General features: G+C 39.0%; 1 protein-coding gene across 5 annotated transcripts; it reads right to left on the reverse strand.

Moving 5' to 3' along the window:
• Positions 1-467: 467 nt before the first annotated feature.
• USP8 (ubiquitin specific peptidase 8) lies at positions 468-22981 on the reverse strand. 5 transcript variants are annotated; one of them, XM_080394697.1, is made up of 21 exons: positions 22555-22981; positions 19904-19968; positions 17313-17483; positions 16501-16645; positions 15932-16017; positions 13174-13315; positions 12501-12558; positions 11614-11773; positions 11160-11322; positions 9825-9969; positions 9418-9638; positions 7688-8284; positions 6306-6395; positions 5615-5689; positions 4936-5198; positions 4095-4307; positions 3391-3601; positions 2818-3054; positions 2143-2285; positions 1648-1780; positions 468-1420 (listed from the first exon to the last, which is right to left on the reverse strand). In XM_080394697.1, exons 3-21 carry the CDS (start codon positions 17414-17416, stop codon positions 1235-1237), a joined length of 3372 nt encoding a protein of 1123 aa, XP_080250823.1. In that variant the 5' UTR covers positions 17417-17483; positions 19904-19968; positions 22555-22981; the 3' UTR covers positions 468-1234. The 5 variants fall into 5 exon arrangements, with proteins under 5 accessions (XP_080250823.1, XP_080250825.1, XP_080250822.1 ...); XM_080394699.1 differs by lacking the exon at positions 19904-19968 and having other exon boundaries at positions 11614-11755; positions 22555-22980; XM_080394696.1 differs by lacking the exon at positions 19904-19968 and having other exon boundaries at positions 22555-22980.
• Between the last annotated feature and the right edge of the window lie 31 nt (positions 22982-23012).

Consider the following 23012-nt stretch of genomic DNA (forward strand, 5'->3'; position numbering starts at 1 on the left):
TTATTTTGAGACCAAAACTTCACGCTTTCCCTTTTCAGATGGGAGTCATGACCACTGCAAGCAGTGGCAGCCTTCTCTCACCTTGTTTCCACAAAAATTCAACTGACTACAAATAAAAGCTGCCCGTGGCAGGTGATGCCAGCCTTGTTTGCAGCTTGTAAGCTGCTGGAAAACCATCAGTCCTGGTCTTAACTCCATCAGCAAGACACACGCAAGCAGAAAGGTAAAAGCTCAGAAAGATCGTGTAGTACCAACCTGATCAGCCAGGAAAAAGTAACCCAAATCCAGAGCAAGGCACTGTATGAGATGCAACTAAAATATTTTTTAAACTTATCTGTTCTATGCAAAATAGTATTTTTTTCCATTTGAAGAAGCTTTAACCCTGTACAAATATGATTCAGACTGTCATTACACAGAGCCCTGACCATTACACAACTAGCTGAGAATGAAAACACCAAACCCATACATACATTTAACAGGATATATTTTTAAATCATTTCTTCATTAAGGTTTTCAATGCATGTGTACATGAAAATTTTTATATTAAAAAATTAAAAAGGAAAATCTTGTTTGTTTAGAATAACTCTGAAGTGCACAAATATTGACAAAAGCTAACAGAAAAAAAAATACAGCTCTGCTTTTTTAAGTAGTGTTGCAATTACTTAGAGCTGGCAAATAAACGCAATCCTCTGAGTTTTAGAGATTCTCACAAAAAGGACAACATTATTATATACATAGTTCTGATGTGCAAGTATGCAATCAATATGTACACTTACATTCCTAACTGTTTACATCATTCTAGAGTATTCACAGTAGAATCAAGCTTAAGGTTAGAAATGTGAAAAGGCCATAACAGTGAAAGAAAAAAAATAAAAACCAAGATATGCCTTGGGGATTTTAAGACATTTTAAACTACTTGTTAATAGATTTCAGATGACTAAGCTAGAATTTAATTTTGGAGCAGACTAAAAATATAGTTGCTTTTTAAATAAATGGTAATGCAAGTATACTTTTTAAATGGTTTCACAGATGGCAGTATTACCACAAGCATTATTAATCAGTCTTTTGATTTTTAAGCACTAGTACTGACCAGAAAGAGCCTGCTTGCAGAAAAGCTGCTGTAACCATCCCCATATATGAGGCTATGGTTGTCATCATTTTGCATATTTATATGCATTCCCATACCTACTTTGCTCTTATAAAAAGAAAACCAGTTTTCTTAACCCTCACTACTTTATGTGGCCATATCCACTGCTCGCTGTTCATAGGAAGTGTAAAAGAGAATATATGCAGCTGAGGATTTCACAGATGATGCTGAGATCTCAGACACTTCATGGTCATCAAACTTAAACCAGCGTTGTTTTGAAGCATTTTTGCAATAGGCTGTATAGTGCCCACCATCCAACCCGCCGTAATGATTCTGTAAACATAATAAGAAAAAAGCAATTATGGCCTTGAAAGCTGCCATTTTTTCCCCTGGTTAGGGAAATAAACTAGAATGGGAGACTTTTTACTAAATACCAATCATTCTTTTTAGAATACAACTTAATCTGCAACCAGGCAGGCAGCCTGGAAACCCAGATGAATCGCACAGGCTAACCCGAGCCTTGGCATAAAGAGCAGCTGAAAAGGGACACTGTTACTTACTGATACTGAAAATAGATTGTATCTCTTCAAGTTATTCTTTGGACCAATAACATACTGTGAGAGGTCGAGGGTTTCCAATGGGAAATCTACAGAGGTTTGAAGCTTTTGCTTCCATCTTCCATCATAGGAAAATCTAGAGAGTTGAAAAGCATCATTAAGTTACAGGTTGCTCAGAAGCTATTTAAGAATATCAGGCAATATTCTTAACTCAAATACTAAGACTATATGTTTTCCCTGTTTTTAACCAGGGCATGATCTCAATTTGGCCCCTGTTTTGTTAATGTTTGCACATGTATTTCTTAGCACAAATGAAAAGAGATTACTCGTCGAAGTGCTATATGAACTACAGCCTAATAAAAGAGGCATCAGATGAAAATAAAATTCTTGCACCCAGAACTTTCTCTAATTAATTAAAAAAATGGTTAGCTATTGCACTGGAACAATCAAGCTCCATCAAAGCCTGGTCACTTCATACCCATTCACCATTTCTCTTACCTTTTCAAGTGCACAAGAAGAACAGGTGGTAATTTCCAAATTTCTATTTTTTTCAAAGAATCTCTTCGAGTTTTGCAATGGCTACAGTAAAACCTATTGTTATCAGTGAGCTTTTCCTCTTTGGAGAACAATCTAAGGCATTCCTAAAACAAAATACAAACACAGATTGGGAAGAGGAGGTGTTTACCAAAGCATAGCAAAAATATTTCCCATTTTCTTTTTAACCCACACCAATTATCTGCATGCTATGTTTCACAAAAATGAGGACAAGTGAGTTAAATCCATGTGTGGAAGTACATTTTACTGCATATATTAATTAGTTGCAAGTCCTTCAAAATACATCTACAGTATTTTGTTTAAAACCACGAAGTATATATACTATGACCAACAAAAGCAAATACTATGCATGTCTTCTCTGCTGCTGCAGCTTCATTACTTCCATCCTGCTTGTATTTTAAAAACCTTTAAGGAACTACTTATATTCTTTCAAACTTCAAAAAAGAATTTCAGAAAAAATAATGAATACTCAGATCTGTTCACGTTACAGGTTAGTGTAAATTAAGCTGGAATATTCCTCAACCCCTTCAACAAGAGGCTGAGCAGAACCAACATCACAATGAAGTCACAGAGAAATGTTTTTATTGCAAGAACTGTTTCTCTCTAGTTCCACCATACCTGCAGCGTACATTTACTAGTGGATGCAAGTGGTAACGACAAATACATGAAAGCCTCAAAGGTTCGGGACTTCTTGTGACATGTAAGACACTGCACTGTAGATTTGAACTGGCCTTGAAAGAGTGCCACAATAATGGATTCATTGAGCTGTTTGTGTTTGTGCCAGGCTAGTTCTGCTGCTTTGAAGTCATCCAGATGATCATTGTTTTCTTCCTTGTATCTTTTCCTGTTGTCAGCCTGGGTCACAGAAATTTAAATGTCATAGCCATATATTAACAGATATAAAAACAGGAAGTCTCATCTATAGGCAAGCATACTATTGAGTATCTGCAAAAATACTTAAATGCATCACTGTAGCCATCCATTTCTTACCTAGTTAGGCTTCTTCCATTACTCCTTTCAGTACCTTACACTGTTTGCAACTAAATTCCTACTTTAATTCTGAGTATTTGTATTTCCTTCTATACAAAGTTCCAGTAACAATCTTCTGATGAAATAAGAGGGTCTTTTAAAAATCTGCTTCTCTTTATCATCTGACAGATGTATCATTTGTTACAAATGTGTATTGCTTACTTTATTTAGGTCTTCATGCAAGCCATCCATTAGAAAGAGAAGTAATTCTTGGGAGTCCTGTTGGCTATATCCTGCAAATTGGTCATTAATCTTCCCAATTGTAATTTTAAAGTCTTTTGGACTGATATATTTATACTGTCCTGTCCATAAAGCTTTCATTATTACACCAAACTCTTCAGCCACTTCACCTTTATGCCCCAGGAAATTTGACCTATACAATTAAACAGACAGACAAAAAAAAAAAAAAAAAAAAAAGTAGTGAGCCTTTCAAATAACTTTTTTAAAAAAATATTATTGTTATTAATTCAAGACATTATCCCAATTTCAAAGTAATTTCTTTAGACCAAGAAAAAAATTTTGTCTACTCTGGCACTGTAATTTGGTTCCCTATTCACGACTGGGCTGATAGAAGGTGCAGCCCTTCCCAGCTTTTTTGTAAACTGCTATTTAAATACTCTGTTTGCTTTTAGGAGACATATTGATGAATGTGGTAAGCACAATTTCATTAACACTGTCCAGTAAAACCTATTTTGTCACATATTAATTTTGAAAATGTCAAGACACTTACAAGTTAGCATTTGTCTCCTACTTAACCACCACTCCCTTAACCCCGCTAAGTGATATTTTTTTTATTTAACAATTGTAAAGGCAGGGGGGTTTCCCCTTCAATTACAAATTGAAGGATGAGAATAAGAGATTGTTACCTGTTAATATCATCTTGATACAAGTTTCTGTTGAAATAATCCGCCAGGTGAGGTGCATTGCACAGACACTGTAATATGGAATTCATATAGCAAGTGTTCCCTAGATTACGAAGTCCTGTAAGAGCTGGTCCCGATCCCCCAAACACAGGATTAAGATTCCGAATTTGTGATGCAGAGAGTCTTGAAATTTCTGCTTTAGTGTAACAGATTGGCCTGTAAGCAAGAAATTATTTATTAGGAGTCTCACACCTGACAAGGCTGTGCACATAAGCCAACAGAACCACCCTCCTTCACAGGGAGTGAAATATCCCCACACAAGATGTCACAAAAATGCCATCATTTAAGGTATTCAAAACTAATAATGCAATAGCAAGAAATCCATATACACTGGCCTATAATGAGGTTGTTAATAGGCTCCATCAGCTGTTTTTGTTAGCTTTTTTTTTTGGCAGGAGGTGGGTGGGTAGGGTATTTTTTTTAATTCACAGGTAAAGAATTAGCTGTTGATTTAACCCAGTTTAAAAACTGAAAACTCTGCCTTTCACAAGCTGCCAGAAGACTGGCATTTAATATGTGAACACAAATACCACAACTTAAAAAGCAACTATTGTCCAATTACACCATGACTTCTGAAATTCATGTTAGTACATAACAATTACATGAATTCTCAAAAGATAATTGCCCTATACATTGAACTTTTAGCAAAGAAATTTAAGTCTATCACCCTTGCATCTTTTCAAACCTACTTAGAAAGTATCAATGAATTCTAGTTGGTTAAACACAAGGAAAGTTCTATACGCTATCATATTGCATGAGTTGTGGTATAACCTATTGGACGTACTTATTGTCACGATTGATTGTAGGAGTTACAGAAATTCTTTTCTTCTCTTCCTCCTGAATGGCTTGGGTTATATCTGGGGAAGAGTAGGAGCGCTTCAGTTTGGAGTGTTCTCTTTCTCGTTCAACAGTCACCTGTGGCTTGGGTTTATGGGTTGGAGGGGTTGATGGAGGAGTGGATGAAGGAGCCATTTCTGGTGGATACATATGAACAGTATTTGTTGGCGAGTGATAGTAACGAAAGGTTCCAGTGATTGGATCCAGAAACTTGGGGAAAAGAAACAAATTGTTTCAAAAGACAAGTAAAAATCCATCATTAACTTAACTATTTTTAAACTACTGTAAGAACAATGCATGAATTTCTCAAACATTAAGATGTTGTGACTGGCCTCAGTACTCAATGGATTAAATTTACTGGAAGACACCACTTTACCAAAATGAGTATTAAACAGCAACTGCTTAGAGTACTGTAAACAGCAGATGAGCTCTCCCAGTTAATTAAAAATAACATTAAAATTCAGGAAACAACCATGTGGAATTTGAAGGGGAAAAACTAATAATTAGAAAAGATATTTAAAAAAAAATAAAATCAAACAAGGTCTAACTTAGAAATAAGCCACAACTGAAATGTGTTATGGAACTGCACAAGGCAACTTGACTGTAACATCAGAACAGAAATTTACCTTTGCCCAGCCTGCAGGCAGTCCTGGTATTATCCTTCCCATTTCTTCACTTCGTGCTCTTATTAACGGCTCCCGCTAAGAGTAATAAACAAACAGAAACGTAAGGTATGTACAATTGGGCAGAGCAGCAAGCTGCCTGTCACTTCCCTATATAGTTACACGATTCAATGCAGAACAGTTCAATAAGAACTCATCGATTACTGCTGGAAATACAATTTATTGTAATGGTAATACAGTACTACTATTGCCTATCACACAATCTTAACAAAACCCGTTTGTTGACATGCTCCAGATAAAAAGGACAATTAAATCTCACAGAAGTCTGAATACTCATTTTCTTCCCTAAAGAAGCTAGTTTATTAGGAATACAGCCTTCTGTCGAACACATAAGGGTGATCCTTTCTCCCTTTCAAAGCAGTACATGGAGGAGTATGCATGAGATGATGAACAAGTGTGGAATGCTTGTTAATGCCATCAGAAACATATGAGGGCTTCTAATGAAAGCTTCAAATATTTTTTTCAGATGAATACGACAAATGAAAAAAAGCAAACAAACAGCTGTAAACATGGCATAGTCTTTTCTTAAGATCATGCCTTCAAAATTGAAATGAGATGGAATTGAGCATAATATAATAATCATATAGCATCTGCACTTGATTGGTTTTCACTACATACAACACATTGTATTTACTTTAAGTCTTTCAGTATCCTGTTCAGAATCCTCTCTAAGGGGTCCTGGCTTTTGAGCTCCACTGTCTGGTTGTCCTTTAACCCCAGTTTGCTGTAAAAGATTTTGAGAGAAGGCTTTCAATTTTCACCTGGAATGTTAGTAAAGAATGCTGATAAAGCAAAATAGGGAAAGAGCAGTTATATTTTCTTTTTTAGTTGTTAAATACACGTGCCACAGAAGTGGTTACAATCATTTTTATTCTTCCTAGGCTATACTATAGGTAATTTACTGGAATAGCCTTTGTAGATGAATGTTTTGTTACGTAAGACAGTCTGTTATGTGGTTTCAAGAGCTAAGAAATAAAGTGCAGAAGTTCCACCTACACTACTTTCCCCCACTAAAAGCTGTGGGCCTCACAATTTGTTTTTAAATGAAAGATTTGTTCCCCTTTTATTCTTCACTGTGACAAAGCCTCTCCACAAAAAAGGCAAACTGCGAAGCCAACATTATGAATTTATTTTATCATAGGCAGTAATTTTAGGATTATGTGAAGCTGCTCTGTCAGTCAAAAGCTCACAAATGACTGTGCTAAGGTTGCCCAGGAAGATTTGTTTTGGCTTCCTAGTGCATTTGCATTACACAAGTATCAAAGTCTGGTCAAACAACAACTGCAATTGCAAAGGAAAAGAAAAATATCATAATGCAACTTTTTGAGAAATGGTTTTAAAGCCATCTGTTCCATCATTAACTCAGCTTCACAAATGGCTCCTGTTTCATGATCAGATTATTTTCACGCTCTCAGAAACTTTGGAATTTTTTTCAGGAACCTGATGACAGAAGGAACTGTGACCTCAAAAAAAAGTTAGAACTGGACTGTTCTCAGAAAAATACTAGATTAGGGTACTGCTTTGCTTCTTAAACCAGTCAACAAAATCCTGTTATATCAACATGTATGCAGCTGGGGGCACTAACAACTTCATTACAACAATACAATTCTGTCCCTGGCATGTGTTACAACAACATAATATACAGTACTGGGTTGGTACACTGGGCTGGTACGAGAGATTAAATGCTGCCATGCTTCTGGTTTTGAAACAGGATTGCAGCCTATGAGCCATCTCTGCTACCTCCATGTCAGTGGCAAGTTTTATTATCCTGTGAGGATTCAATGCTGCCCACCTACAAGCAAGAACTGAGGTTGTCTTACAAAATAAAGCCTTAAAAACAATAAACCAAACCACAAAACTGTTCATGTCCTGGTTTAAACTTTCCCCTTGTATTTATGTGAAAATGGCCTAAATAAAAATCCAATGATGCATTTTAAATTTCTAGATTGATACTAGAGTACACACTCACGAGTCATCCTTAGTAATTTTAGCGATGATTTTCTCTTTTTCACTAACCTTGCCTGAAACAGTCACAAAGGGCTGAGATGTATCACCCAGTACCCGTCTCTGCATTTCTGGTGTTCGAGTTCCCTTTTCTCTTTCTTCAAGAGATATTTTGTCAATCTCAATCCTTTTTGCACCCACATTTTCTAGTTCATTTTTATTTTGCTTTTTTGTTTCTATTGCTTCTTTGCGTGCTCTTTCTTGTTCCTTTTCCTCCTGTTCTCTTTTTATTTGTTCATCCCTCTCCTCCTGTTCTCTGTCCTCTTTGGATTGCTGTAGCTTTTCTTTGCGTTCTTTTTCTTTCTGTTCTTCTTTTGCTTTTTGTTCTTGCTCTTCTTTATCTCGCTTGAGTTTCTCTCTCTGTTCTTCCTGTTGCTTATCGCGAAGTTGTTTTTCCCGTCTGTTTTTCTCTAACAGAGCAGCAGTTTCTGCATGTACACGACTTTTTTCTTCTTCTGTCAGAATGCTTTTTGCGTCACGTAATGGCTTTGTGGATCGGTCTGGAACTATTTGTCCATTTTCAACAGGCTGGCTGTCACTGACTGTACCTTGAGATTTTGGTCTGTTGTCATCAGGGATTTTTAGTGAAGGCTTTTTAGTACGATCAACCTGTAACACAAAGTGTAGAACAACAATTCACTACAGCTATTACTGCTCTGTTAGCTACACTTTTTTCAAGTGATATTTATAAGATAACTGATATAAAGTTGACATCTGCCAGAGACAGTTAATCTTCAGTTTCATTAAATCTAGTAATTCAAATTGCCTGTTAGTAAAATTAAGTCTTCACTTAACTTCCAGATGTGAGATAAGAATCAACAAGCCCTACAAACCATAAAGACAGCATTAAGCACTGATTACTACAACTATTTTATCTTCCAAGTTTTCAAAGGTGAACATTTTGGGGCAATCAGGCAGCCTAATTTGGGTTTGGCTCTCTCAGTCATGTGACAGAGCATGTGATAAAGGCAGATGTGCTTGATGTGAAGAGGTATTTAAGAATGGCTTATGCTCAGACCTAGGAGAGCAAGCTGGTTTTGATACTGAAGTGGAAGTTCTGAAGAAATAAAAGCTTGTCTGGTTCAGGGAGGAAGAGAAATAAGGCCTTTAGGTTTTGGGGTCCCTTGGCTGAAATCCGGATTAAAGGCAGTATCTAGAAAGGTGAGAGCCAAGAGCTGGACTTTAGCTTTGTCTCCTAACAAAAATGTTATTTTAGTGCAAGGGCTCTACAAGTGTCTTATGTAGACATAAACTTTAAATGGCACAAGTTTTATCCCCATGAAAAGAAGAAACAAATCCCCATACCTTCACTACTGGGCCAAGAGCGACAAGCCACCTATATGTGGTTATTTAAAGAAGATACAGTCACTGGAAAGCAGACCTTTGGAAAAGCCAAGGTAAGCCATGGCCTAACTGCCTTCCCTGTATTTCATCACATAAGTTTTGAGTAGAAAAGTTTGCTTATAGACTTTCTGAATTAATGATCAATTGCCGATCTTCAGTTTCTCAGGTGGTCATATCAACACATTCATTTAAAGCTCTGCAATTATGCAAAGTATATTCAGTTTCATAAAGTTCTGTAGATTAGTTACTACGGCTTCACAAACCACCAATAGTCTCTGCATCAATCTACTTGTGTACAAGGCTTAAACAAGTATTGAGCATGTTTCCTTATGGCTTCTGCATGTGGTGGGTCTCTAATAGATTAACCATATACTAACTCTGAAAAAAATACAGCTTACCTCAGGGATACTTCTTGTAACTGATACTGGATTAACTACAGGTGAACTGTCAGATTTTGCAACAGCAGCATCCTGTGCGTTCGGTCTGCTAAGTGATTTTAGTCTCTCTTCCAAATTATCTCCCGTTCCTTCATTTTCAGTTACTTCTGTTGGAGGTGACTTTATAGCAACAACAGGTGGAATAGGAGCTGGCTCCTCCAGTGATGGATACGTAAAATCCACTTTAGGAGCAGGGAAAGGAGGGAAGCATGAGAGAGCTCTTAAAGACACAAAAGTAAAATAACCCACATTCCACCCCAAAATTTAGATTTATCAGGCTATCACAAACATATTTGAATGAATTAAAGATGCGTCCAGTAATTATAAATGGTTGTGGGGAGGGTATGTGTGTCATTCTTTATACTTACAAGAAACAGTCACTGCTTCACTCCTGCTGTGCTGGGGTGGAGTTACTTTAGCATTTGTTGTGTATTGGGGAAAACAAAGGAGCCAGTTTTCATAACCTCCTTCTAGAATTAAAGGTTCATTCTGCAATATAGTTTTGCTTTCCCACTATAAAAAAAAGTTTGAAATTAAGTAATTTAAAAATAGAAAAGAAACTTTTACATCTTAAGTGTTGTTGAAATTTCTTTGTCTAGTCATTACAATGAGACAGGTTATTTTTGAAATTTTTAAGTAAGAATTAAACAGGCTGCAAAACCCCTTTGGGGAACAGGGATCCTCTTTGTATTTAGAATGCCCAACACAGGTTCCTGGCTCTACCTACAACAGGGTCTGAATTATTTCCAGTACAGAAAGAACCACTTTCTACTACTTCCAAGTAACAATCCTCCATGCGGAAAAATATTTTTATTACAATACTTGCTTCAGTTTCTTATCTGATAACTTTGCTCAGTGATTAGGGGCATTTGCTTTAGAATGCACAATGTTAACTTTCTGAAAAGCCCATGAGTTTTCAGGCTCCAGACTGCCCTCCTCCTGAGGTCCTCACTATTTGATTATGAACAAGGCACAGAGGCTCAGAGAATATTCTGTGAAGCAATAAACGGGGAGATCTGCCTGAATTATCTCTGAACCCCAGTCTTGAATGTTTAGGTAACAGAAAGATGTGTAGTCTTTCACAAGAGCCACTTACATAAAAAGCAGGGACAACACAACCATAGCCTGAGTTCTGACTTGAAAATGTTGAGTATCTGCTTATCACTGAGTCTACAAGCTCCCTGCACTGATGAAGCTCAAATTTAAATCTACGTTTCTCTAAAAGTTACATTCAATAATGCAGAAAAGTTAACCGCACTCAAAATACTTCTGCCATCTCCTTCGCTGAAACGCCTCCATTCTGGGAAGTGCTTGACTGACAGGACTGCAAAGAAGTTGGTTCCCTTCAGCCTGTACATGGCAAGTGGCCAGCCAGTTCCCTTGAATAAGGAATTACAGTTGCTAATACAGGAAAGAGGGTGACAATGTTTCTGGCAAACAGTACTAAGTACGTTCCCCAATAACTCTGTCAGCCAAGAAATCTTAAGTTTATGAGCTAGCTGTTGAGGAGGGGAGTCATTCTGCTGTTCACCTATTTTATAAATTATACTGTTCTCTAGTACAGCACAAGCGTGGGAACGTGAATGCTATCAAGACAATCAGTCTCTGAAAACTGAACCAAGCTGTTTGCCTGAAGTGTTATTAGGCCTTCCACATACTTTGTAGTTATAGGTTCTTTAAGTCAAAATATGAAACTTGCCAACCTTAAAAAGCGCATCTTTCAGGCTCTGAAGGGTTGTTCCTAGCTTTAAGTCTTCAGCAGAACTAAACCAGTCTAGCAGTATAACATAATCAAAGTGTCCTCTCCTCTTCCATGGATCTCTAGAATCCTCTGGGAGTCTAGCTTCAATCCAATTAGCAGTAACTCTGAAACATATTAACATGCATTTAAAGACAAATGTACAAGTCACGCCTTGTCCAACAGTATATAATCCATATATTTATGTGTTTGGATAAAATAAATGTGCTCTGGCTTGAGGTCAGTACCTGCAAGAACAGAGCTCTCCAGATACATCTCACCTACTGGTACATATCGAGGACTCCAAAACTATGTGTACAAGCTTTAAAAGCGTGTACATTTTTCCAGTCACTTTACAAAATTATAAAATATTTCACTATTATTTAATATATTTAGTATTTCTATTTAGTATTTCATACCCAGGACTGATAGCTTCCTCTGGGACACTGATAGATCTTGGAATACAGGATTCCTGGTAATCCTTCAATCTTCGAGCATCCATTATAATCAATTCAATATTTTTGTCCGACATCATTGCAAACAGTTTCTCAGCTGTGACTGCTCCTTGAAATAGAGAAGCTATTAGATGTAAAAAACTACATTATGAATGGAGATGTAGCTATGATCACACCTGACTGGTGCAATAAGGACTGCAAACAGATGAAACAGAACAGAAAAGTCCCACAAAATCTGTAGAGGTGAGACACTACAAAATAAATATATTGGACCTTTTGCTCCCACTACTGTAGTGATTAGCACCTGATCTGCTGAATTAAACAATACTGAATTTATCACTTCAGTGATAGGCTAGTTTGACTTTCTGTGGCCTCATATAAATCAAGCTATATAGGCAAACATTTGTAAACTACACTCTGCAGATGTTCTTCAGTTAAGAACTCTAGAGAACATTTTCACATATTTATTACAGGAACAAAAACCAGAAGTTTGGGAGGGGGAAAATTTCTAACTTAACTGAGAAAGCCAACACATTTCAGCCTTGCCTAGATTTTTTCTTATCAGCTGAGGAGACCTTTTTCTTTCCAATTTGGTCACTTTAGCGCCAGTTCAGCTTTAGTTGTTAAACTGCTGAAAAACTAAGTCCAGCTTTCTAAGTTCAAGAGAAGTGATGAAGGCTGCAATGCAGAGCTTAATTACTAAGCTGCTGTTACTGAAATGCAGGATACTAGAATTTCATCAAAATACTCTGATGGTGAAATAACTCCTTAAAAGAATTGCAGTTGCTTAGGTGATAGGTACATAGTCATAAAGACCTTCTTCACATCTGTGTGAACGTTTCATCTCTTACCACTAAGACTGTTGGACTGATCCTTTCTTTCCAGTGAATGCTTCCTCTCACCATTAATCTGTGTTGTAAGGAGGAAAAAAATTAAGTTTAATATCTAATACTCAGAACCAAGGTGGCCTACAGACATTGACTCTCACAGAGCTCGAAGGAAACTGGTCAAGCTGTAAGCCACAGGAAGAAATCTAGAAAAAGGAAGCTTCTTCTAAAGATGTGCTGACAAAAGGTACTAAAAAAAGATACCAAGGTTGATGCCCTACCTAGACAAAAAACAGTTAAAAAGGCAATATAACCCTGGGCAGCACCATCTGCTAGATGAAATTCATAAAGTATTTGCAGAGAAATGAGTTTGTTTCTACACTATTGCTGTAAAGTCAGCTCTCTCCTAAAGAGGAGACATGTTATCCATAACATCGGTTTATTAGCGTTACCTTGGGTTTCTTAAACTAGCAGTTCTATCATAAAATAGAATTTGACTTTACAAAAAACCCTAGCCTATGTTATGCAAGACTTGGAGGTTGGTAGGAATCAACGAATGTCAAAAAAGGCTTATGGGAGCTAGTTTAAAAAAACCTCCCTGATTCTGAACTGGAAATAACTACGAGCAGAGATTGAATGCTAGATTAAAACTATAAATTTAGACTGAATGAGAGAGTTCGTAAACATCTTCAGTTACCCTTTGGCTTTTTCCTTTGGAATCCACAGCACTTTCTGAGTTTTTAGCTGAACTCCTTCCATCATCTTTTGGTTCTTGCTTCTTCTGCAGCTCTTGTCTGTCCCTCTCTTCAAGTTTTTTCCGAACTTCAGCTTCCTCATATCTATTGTGGAGGGGAAAAAAAGAAGGCATGCTTTTTTCCCCCCAATATTGCGTTATTAGCTAGCCTTGGATAATTAACATCAGAATCATCAAGTCTTCAGGAGGGGAAAAAAAAAATTATTTAAAGTTAAAAAAAAAATTAAAGTACTGTCTATTTCTGTATTTCCAAACAACCCCATTTTCCTCCCTGACAGCATGATATTATTTCTCCCACTCTTGGCTTGGTCTTCTCATTCTTAAATCCTGTTTTGGGTCCTATTTCATAGCTCGTAAGGTTATGCTTAAGCCACTCTAAGCCACTGCTCTTAAGGCTAACTAATATATTTTGTTTTCCTCTAAACATGTGGTCACTAAATGTAATAGGTTTTTCACTTCATAAAGAGTAAGTATTAGTGACTGACAGGTAAACTTCAATATGTTATAACAATCATCTCAGGTATTTTATTTGGGTTTGCAACAGAGCTAACAATAAATTTGGACTAAGTTGGCCCCATTATCTAAATTTCCTTTTTCTGAGAAGTTGGATCAGAACTACTTACATGGTAGCAGTCACCTTCAGAATGTAAATTGACTTTATAACACTGCTACCTCACCCGTGTCTCTGCCGTTTGTTTCAAACACTGGGGCTACAGTGAAGACAATGCAAGAACCAAGTATACTCCAGAGTTTTGGTGGACCTAGGTCTTACATACAGTTGTCCTTTTCATAAAGCCTTAAGACTTTAAAATTAACCTCCCAGCCTTTTGCCATTGTAAGGACAATCACTATATTGTAAACCAGCGACCTCTAAAATACAGCTTTTAGATCACCAACTGCAGGTCTGTACTGTCACATCACTGTTAAACAGCATTCACTTATATGTAATTTAACTGAGAAGCTTAAGGGTTACTAGTGATCCATAAAACAAAAAAAGAGTAATATTTTGAACTAACAATTCTGATGACTGAATGACACAGTGAAACATGAACTGAACATGAAACACTGAACTGTATTAGTAATTGCTCGTTTTAATCAGATGTTGCCTAATCAGGATTAAAATTACAATGACAATACAGCTGTATTTCGTATCAGAAGTACTGTGTTAATAAATGAGATCATTAAATCAAATTATGCTTCCATATCTACTCCACTAATTGGCCACTAATAGGAAGCAAACAGTCTTCTGGATTTGGCAAAGGCATCGTAAGTTAGAACAGAGCATTTTTTTCTTATTTGGAGTTAATGGTACTAAAGCATATTTCAGATTTTAGTTTCGTTCAATCAGTATGGAATATTTACCCATCAATTTCCCATTTATGCCTTTGAAGCACAGAGTAGGTCATTGATGTAGGTATTCCTGCTCCTAACGAAATGATGTTTCAGCTCCACTTCTAGTTAACAATTAACATTCAAACTATTTGCCGGCCTACTGCCTGGAGAAGAAATTGTGCAAATAATTTCCCTGAAACCACTTCTGTAGTTACACAGGAGTCATATTTCATTTGTATTCCCATTAAATATATATACATTTGCCCAGAGTAGTTGAAAGTTACTAATTGTGTCAACTTTCAAAACACTATTCCTTTCATAAAACCCCACAAGTTACTAAACAATAAGTCTCTAAATAAATGTGGTTTTCTGTAATTCTATCAGTGTTTACTCCTACAGTGAATTCGTAGCTCTGTTGAATTTTCGGACTCCTAAAGACTGTTTCCTGCACAGTATCATGAGACCTCTTTGGAAAGGCTCTTTTCATATACACGTAACTACACTCTTATTTCCATGTTCACCTAAACTGACTTTATGGATTAAGCACTTCCAAGGGTATAGAATATACTTTCACAACAATTGGGGATGGGTGGGAAGGGAAATGAAGGGAAAGAGTTGCAAGGCTGAAAAAGGAGTGAGACAGTTGCTAAAAATGGGAAATAAGATAGGGCTGGACAGAAGACATACTGCACTAAGTATCACCTAAAGATAGATTCTACCTTACAACTTCTTAACAACACAATTTTGTGGGTTATGGCACAAAGACACATAACTTGACAGTTGTAAATGAGCTACCTAGAAGCCTGTGAGCATCAGCTCAGTTACATGCTGGCAAAACTGTACATTTCTAGATATGTATCTGCAAATGGCAGAGGTAGATAAAAGGTGTAGCAGCTAGACAAAGAATCAAAAAATGTGTTTTGTTAGTGTAAACTAAACCCACACTAGGACTTTTTAACATATGTAAATATTAGGGATGTTCATTAGTATATTTGGTTTCAGATGATCTTATGATGAAAAGGGCAAGGAGGAAATGTCTCTTGATCATCTCTAGCATATATATAGTTTATATCTTGTGGTTTCTTTTTATTAGTCATAAAACAAAAATAGGCGACAACATCAACAAATCACAGTTACCAAGAATTAGGAGACAATGTACACAGTGGGGCAAGTTATTGGCATATGTGATGATGAAAATTATCTCTAATAATAGACTTTTGTGGATAAACAATTTAAACTCTCAAGAGTTTCAGGTATCTATGGTCTACTCAAGTGTTATCCCTTACTACTAACTAGCACAAAAACCTGCAATTGCACATGTACAGGCTTCAGGTATAACAGACAATATCTATTAACTGTAACCACATACCTGAGTTTAAGGCTGTCTGACAGTCTTTCAGCTTCTTCAATAGCTTTCTTTAGATTTGTAGGTCCAAGAATTGAATGAAAATAATCCTAAAATTACAAGCATCACCCCACATATTAATAGTACAGCTTCATAATGCCTACTTTTGTGCAGATCAAGAGCTGCTAACTTAGAAAGAATTGGTATTATAACGATATTAATGCCAACAAAAGGAACTGTTTTGAATCAAGTATTTTCCTCTCAAACATGAGTTTGTAAGTAAAATTGTTCTATAGCACTAGTAAATTAAGGCTAGGCAAGGTACAAAAAGTCTGAATGGAAAAGATGACAGGAATACTTTTCCGTGAAAAGACATTCACAGATCTGACAATGTATATACCTTATGTGTATTAAAAATAAACTGTAAAAGCAATTAACAATAGAATTATCAAAAACAGGAAGGAAAAAATATCACCACAAGTGAGACAGTTTAGTTAACACCAGTGTAATCCTTTCCATGTGCATTAGTGTAACTCTCTGTACTTCTAATACTTCTAACAACACAGAAAAGGTCAGTCAGAAAGCTTTTATACCTGTTGCTGCTTAAAATCAGGTCTCTTTTTAATAAAGTTATAAACAGTCACATATTTCATATATAGGATGTAAGCTTTTTCTTCATCTCGGTCCAATCTGCTTTCCTCCGCTGCCTTGAAAATCTTAAGGGCACTCTGCACATAACTGAAATCAAAGAAGAGGAGTAAAGCACACGATTGTTGACTTGTCCCCAAACACCTTTTCACTACACGATGCCATTTTACGTGTTCACAGCCTCTGCTCCCATAAATTAAGCATTGGATTTTACCATCTTGATGTAAGGCTTCCATTAAATATGAATTACAATCATGCTCCTCCAAATAAAGTTTATCTCTCTTAGTTTGTTTACTAGCCTTATTTAAAGTCTTCCGTAATTAAATAGCATAGTAAGATATGGAAAAAAGTACTTTTCCCTTCTTAAAATAACTTTCTGGTTTTGAAGAAAAACCAATTCATAGAGAGACAAAATGAAAACATTGATTGCCTAAAAATTATAGAGGCAAAATATGTTCTATTCACACATTTGCTAAACTTCTTTAAAAATTAGCATTTATGTAGCCTTTTCTTAAAGTATGCAAATTTTCACAGGCATCATGCTCTGTCCATCATGTTTTGGCAGTATATCTGGCTACCTTCTGTAGGCAGTGAGCACATTCCATGTGACAGCTGAGAGGCAAGACTACCAAAGATTTTAAATTTAACAGAAATAATTAAGGAAATTTAGATCCACAACACAGTTGTTCTGGAACCTGCTCAGGAGAGTAGCACTAATGCTTCTAAAATTAATCCAAAAATCAATTAAAATATATACCTCTTTGTACTGGTCTTTTCAGGTTTTATTTCTGTCTTCTTGTTGAGATCTTTCAACGAAGTACAGAGATATAGCTCCTTAGGTACAGATGCCACAGCAGGCATGTTAATGTTGTTACTTATGTCCCTTCTAGGATGGTCCAGCTTCTTCGAGGTCTCTGTCAACACTTTTCTGGGGGAGGAGGGGAAAAAATAAATTGGGAGAGCCCAATTAGATTCCAATGACTTTTAGTACAGTTACCTGTATGGGGTTATTGCCTAATCTATCTCACCTTTTGTGAGCTAGCACTAGGTGCAAACAGAGTGGCTGAACAGTTAAATTAATCCTCCCAAAGTGACAGAATTATTTGAAACCATTCTAGGTAATTTATCAAGAATGTTGGCAATACATTGCTAACAGAAGAATATGTTAAGAAAAGAAATGCTGACTTAAGAATGTTCAAAATCATCATATCCAGCAAATTTATTAAACTGTAACACCAGTAAGCATGTTTTAAAAAATTAGCTGACTTCTGTGTACTCTAAAATTAGGGATGTATAATTATTTTATCACTAGCTTAACACAAACCTCTGCAAATACATACTACACCCTTGGAAAGATGACTTCTAATGTCTTGGTAAGAGAGAAGCTGCGAAAAGGAAGGTTGCTACTGTTAAAGTTGACTTGAAACTTCTTGGACATGCTGTAAGGTCTTAAAACTCCTAGGTACCATTGTCTTTCTGCTTTCCTTCAGAAGTGCTCTCCAGGTAGCCATGAAATAGTTAAGCAGAGTTGGGCCAGAGGGGACTATTACATCATCTCATCTGACATTCTGCATAGAGCAGTCCATTAAGTCTCATAGAGATAGGCTAATTGGAAATCTTTGAATTTAATACACAGTAAGCTATTTTAGCCCTTGGAGGTGGCAGGGGAGGAACTAAGCTCCCTCTGAAGGAGTGAGACATTAAGGTGCTAGCAATACTGAAGAAATGAAGGGTAACTAATTAAAAGAAAGACACTCAAACCATCCAAACAAATTATTTTCTAGTAGTGAAAATACACGTGGCCTTTGCAAGATGAAGGCAGGGCACTTTCCACCCTTAAGATGATGATCGGCATGACAAGTGTGACCAAGAAACCATCAGCCAGTGACCTCAGAGTGCAGTTTCAGCAAACTGAATTGATCTGTAGCTGACTGCCACCAAATGAGGTGGTCCTGATTTCCCTCCCTCTTTCTCATGCTGGTCTGGTACTTCTCCAACCTCTTACGGAGCCAATTCAGCTTGCTGAAGAGGCAGAGAGGCTATGCAGCTTGTGCAAGGAGAGCAGTCTGCGTGTGCAGCCAAGATGGGAACGTGATCCCTTCCCAGGACACGTAGCTGTTGTATTCTTTGAAGTATCACTGCATGTACTATTGCCAGGTTGACTCTTCTCGGTCTAGGAACTGGTTATCAAATAAAGATACAAAGTTAACCCAAACCTATGATAAGTCCATGTTGGCAATAAACGCAAAAATAAGATGACATATGTCTAATGATGATTCTTTGGTTTAAGGTCTGGCATGCCAAGGTCAGACGAAGCAGTATCTAGCTAGGTAACTTACTGCTTGAACGCAGATGTTGTACTTGCCAGTCTCCAATTACATAGCAACTATTCAAAGTTGATAAACTTGGAAAAATCCTTCCTTAGGAGGCCAATTTCCAGATAATTCTACAAAGTAAATATTATTAAGTCCTCAAATACTGATTTTAATACATAACATTAAAAATCTATCCCATGCCCCACTCCACTTTGTCTTCCCTATATAAAGTGCCTTGTGTTCTATTTCAATTTTCAGGGAGATATTAAAGTGCTGAAAACAGGGCAGAAAATTCAACAGAAGAACTGCATTCAGTAGAAACAAAATACAAATACTCACTTTGCCCCAAAGTAGAGGGCCTTTCAAATCTAAAAGCCTTTTTGCCTAAAACAAAGACATACTTTTTACAAGCTCAGAGAATTACAAATAAAGACTTCACTTATTAAGGTTTTAGTGTTACTTGTCTAATCCTATCTTCACAGCATGTCTTTACCTGGCTCCCCCTCCCCCCACCCCAGCCCTTGGTGCTGTAAATAGACTTTTTCTTTGAAGCTTTAAGTCCTTTCCAAATATATCTTCAATGTTTGCTCTGTTATGTAACCACTATTTTCTTAATCTTAAGTGGCAGCATTTGGTTGTGTTCTGACAGAATATTTTAACTAAATATATAGTCCAAAAAAGATGTAACATTACTGTGTCTCTGTGTGCATGAAGAAAACCCACAAGATTATGTGACAGATGACCCAGTTAATGGAAAGCAAAAGGTGCTAGTAAATTCTCAAGTGTTGCTGACACACCTTGATAGGGGCAGCTCTTCTGAAACCTCATCTACGCAAATGCAGAATTAGTGGATAAATGCCAAATCTCAGTTTTGGCTCAGAACAAAAATTGGCTTTCCATGTTTTCCTGCTATAGTTGCTAAGTTATAACTGCAGGTCTTTAAATTCCCAGGTAACTTCAACATTGAACTTACTTTTATTTCCTGATCTGAAAAAATATCTGTACCTTTTTTCAAAACATGAGAGCTACTTACCACAATATCTGATAAATGAGCTATTGCTCTTTAACCTCCCACGACACCATAATTCATACAATATGCTGCAGTAAAATGAGTAAGAATGGATTAGGAATAACATTTTCTAAATTTTTTTAAAATCCAGTTCTCAACAGCCTACTTAATGTCATAAGTTGATAGGAGATTTCAGATGCCGTTTCTAATTCATTCCTTTATACAGAATCTTAACTACGGAACTATAACTAGCATTTTCAGTTTTATGTATCAAAAATCCCCTAATTAGATTTTAGTCAGTAGCAGCCTACAGACTGGCCACTGGTTGCCAGCTGACTGCTCAGTCTTAGCTCATAAGGACCCTTAACATTCCTTAAGTCTCTACTAAATTTAAGATGTGCTTGTACTTTGATTTTCCCTTATACTTGAATGAACGAGTTGGGTTTTTTCCCTCTTTGAGCAGGCTCTGGGAAGACTATGATTTCAGAATCCAAATCAGCCACTTCATACATAAATACAACCAGCTGACTTTGAACACAAGTTTTTGTAGATAGCCGATTCCTAACTGGCCTGGCCTCAATAGAGGTATCTAGCAAAATAAGTTGCACAAATAAAGCCATTCAGGCATGGAGACAGATCAGCTGCTGCAAGTTCTGTACAAGGTCTGTATTTCTTTCCACTAGAGGAACTGCAATGAACTGTACTTTTTTATCAGAATCACGTCCATTTTATCAGGATGAATTCTTGCTGCTCCAGGCTGTATTGACTAGATTACGCTCACTTTTGCCAAGCATTCCATTTCCCTCCATGCTTACAATCACCGTATCAATACAGTGGCAATACCGAGGCACCTATGAATCCTTCCAATTACATACGCGGACCTTTCACACATCACTAAGGAAGAGGTATCTTCTTTCCCAGCAAGAAAACGAGAACTGGATCATAAAACCATGAATACAAGGAACTGGAGAAGCCACAATAGCCAACTCTGCTATCAGTCAACCCTGTGAGGAAGGGGAAACAACCTATTTCAATTTTGTCAACATTTTCTCAAAAATTAAGATCAAACTCAAAACTGCGGATCTTTTCTTCCCCCAACTGAAATATTATCTCAGGCTCCTTTTCCACACTTAAGAATGCTGAAAACGAGGCCAATATCCCAAAAATATAAAGGAAGTCATGCTTAGATGTTTATAGGTATTTAAAATACATAGAATGGATAGTTTTACACTGACAGGGAAACACACCTGTTGGTAACAGGTTCTTCAACATCTAATTATTGTGCCTGTTTTACTACGGATATGAGTAAGCTTTAAGTGGTATGACCATAGCAAGAACACCACACAGAAGCAGTTATATTGCAAGCAGCACACACAGTCTGAAATAAATTGACATGCTAAATACTGTGCATCACCGATTCAGATACGTAATAAAGCATTGTTCACTCATTTTGTCTCTAAAACTTCAGCAAATGAGGAACAGCTCTCTCACGAGCATTAAGTTCCTCAATTCTCTTGGAATTAAGTTTTACTGTCTGTACTCTGTACCCAAGAGTTGGTTTTGTTAGGATTATCAGTATTAATCTAGAGATACAGTATTTCAAGATGACTGAACTATACAGCCTATTTGTCTCTGTGAGCCCTGTAGTTTTCTTTCAGGCTCTGGTACTGCAAACACTACAGGCCTTGGTCCTGTAACTTAATGTGTACAGGCTGATTGTAACCATTGGGGCTTCTTCTAGCATGGCCATCAAGCTCACAGACTACCAAACTTTCATCATTTTGCTGGGTACCACCGGTCATCACGGCAGTAACACATTGTGGGGCTGTGTCTGGCCATGTACCGCGCTGGAACTACCTGCACCACCTTTGCACTGTGCGAGAATCCTTTCTGACAGTCGTTTTTCCAACAGCTTAACTGATACTGATGGGGAGCGAAGGCGCTACCAAAGTCAAGCGGCTTAAAAAAAATAAAAGTTGGATTTTAGGCAGGAAGTTTGGAAGTTGTTCGATCTATGTAAGAATACACATAGCTTCGCTTCTTACGTAGATAAACCAGAACCTGCAAAGTGTATACAAACAGCGTAGGTGGCAAGAAGCCGGGGAGGTGACCGAGTCCGAGAACTCCTCCAAGTTTACACCCGGGAGGCTGACAGCCCTGCGGCGCCCGGGTGCGGGCGCGGGCCCCCGCCGCCCCGCGGGAGGCCCCATGACACCGCAGCGGGCCGCCCCGCCCGCCCGGGCCGGAGGGGTGCGCTTTGCCAGGGGCCGCTCCGCGCCGCCTGCCCCGGCCGCCGCCGGGCTCCGCGGCGCCTTCCCCCGACCCCGCTCCCGCCTCGCCCCGGCCGGGCTGCGGCTGGGGGGCACTGCGGGCTGCCCAAGGTCACACCGCCGGCACCGGGCCGGAGGGTACCGGCTCCCGGCCGGGCCTGGCCCTATTGTCCCCCGCGCAGCACGGCCCGGCCCCCCCCGCCCTCCGCAGCCGCCTGAGGGCCGCCTTCCCTCCCCCTCCCCCCGCCCCAGCGCGCACGGCGGGGCCGGGCCGGGGCTCCCCTCCAAGGGCGCCCGCCCCCTCCCACCGCGGCCGGAGGAGGGCGTGAGGCGAGCCCGCCCGCCTGCAGGCCTCGCTCCCCCGGCGCCGCCTGCGGTGAGCAGGCGGGCCCGGCCCCTACTCACCGCCGCGGGGACTCGCTGCCCTCAGCCCGCCGGCCCGGGGCAGGCCCATGTCCGACTGCGGCTGCCGAGGAGACGCTACGCGGCGGCCATGGCTGCTGAGGCGGAACTCGGCGGCGTTCCTCCCTCCCTCCCGGGCCTCCGCTCCCCTCAGGGGCGGGGACTCTCGACGGCCCTATCGGGGCCGCGGGGCCGGGCTCGGGCGGTGGGGGGACGCGGCGGGAGCCTGGCGTCCAGCCACTGGGCTGCGGGGCGTGCCTGGGCCGGGCGGGGGTCCGGTCCCCCGCGGTACTGCCTCGGAGCCAAGGCTGAGAACGGAGAGGCAGCTCGGCTCCGATCAGCGGCACCACACGGGCTACTCGGGCCAGGCCCTGGGGAGCGCTCACGGGGAGCGCGGGGCCACCCTGCGCCCGGGCGCTCCGCAGGCCGCGCCCGCCGAGCGCCGCCCGCCCCTGGGGCTG

The sequence above is a fragment of the Falco punctatus genome (assembly GCF_963210335.1).
Source record: "Falco punctatus genome assembly, chromosome: 7".
In the NCBI taxonomy this organism is placed as follows: domain Eukaryota; kingdom Metazoa; phylum Chordata; class Aves; order Falconiformes; family Falconidae; genus Falco; species Falco punctatus.

Bases quoted from the DNA above. Each gene is read 5' to 3' on its own strand.
- USP8 (XM_080394697.1), bottom strand. From the start codon at position 17,416: ATGCCTGCTGTGGCATCTGTACCTAAGGAGCTATATCTCTGTACTTCG. The intron at 9,970-11,159 runs GTTGGCAAGTTT...TTTTTTTTATAG, and splicing joins TGAAAGATGCGCTTTTTAAG to TGGGAAAGCAAAACTATATT. The intron at 2,286-2,817 runs GTATGGTGGAAC...ATTTTGTTTTAG, and splicing joins CTAGTAAATGTACGCTGCAG to GAATGCCTTAGATTGTTCTC.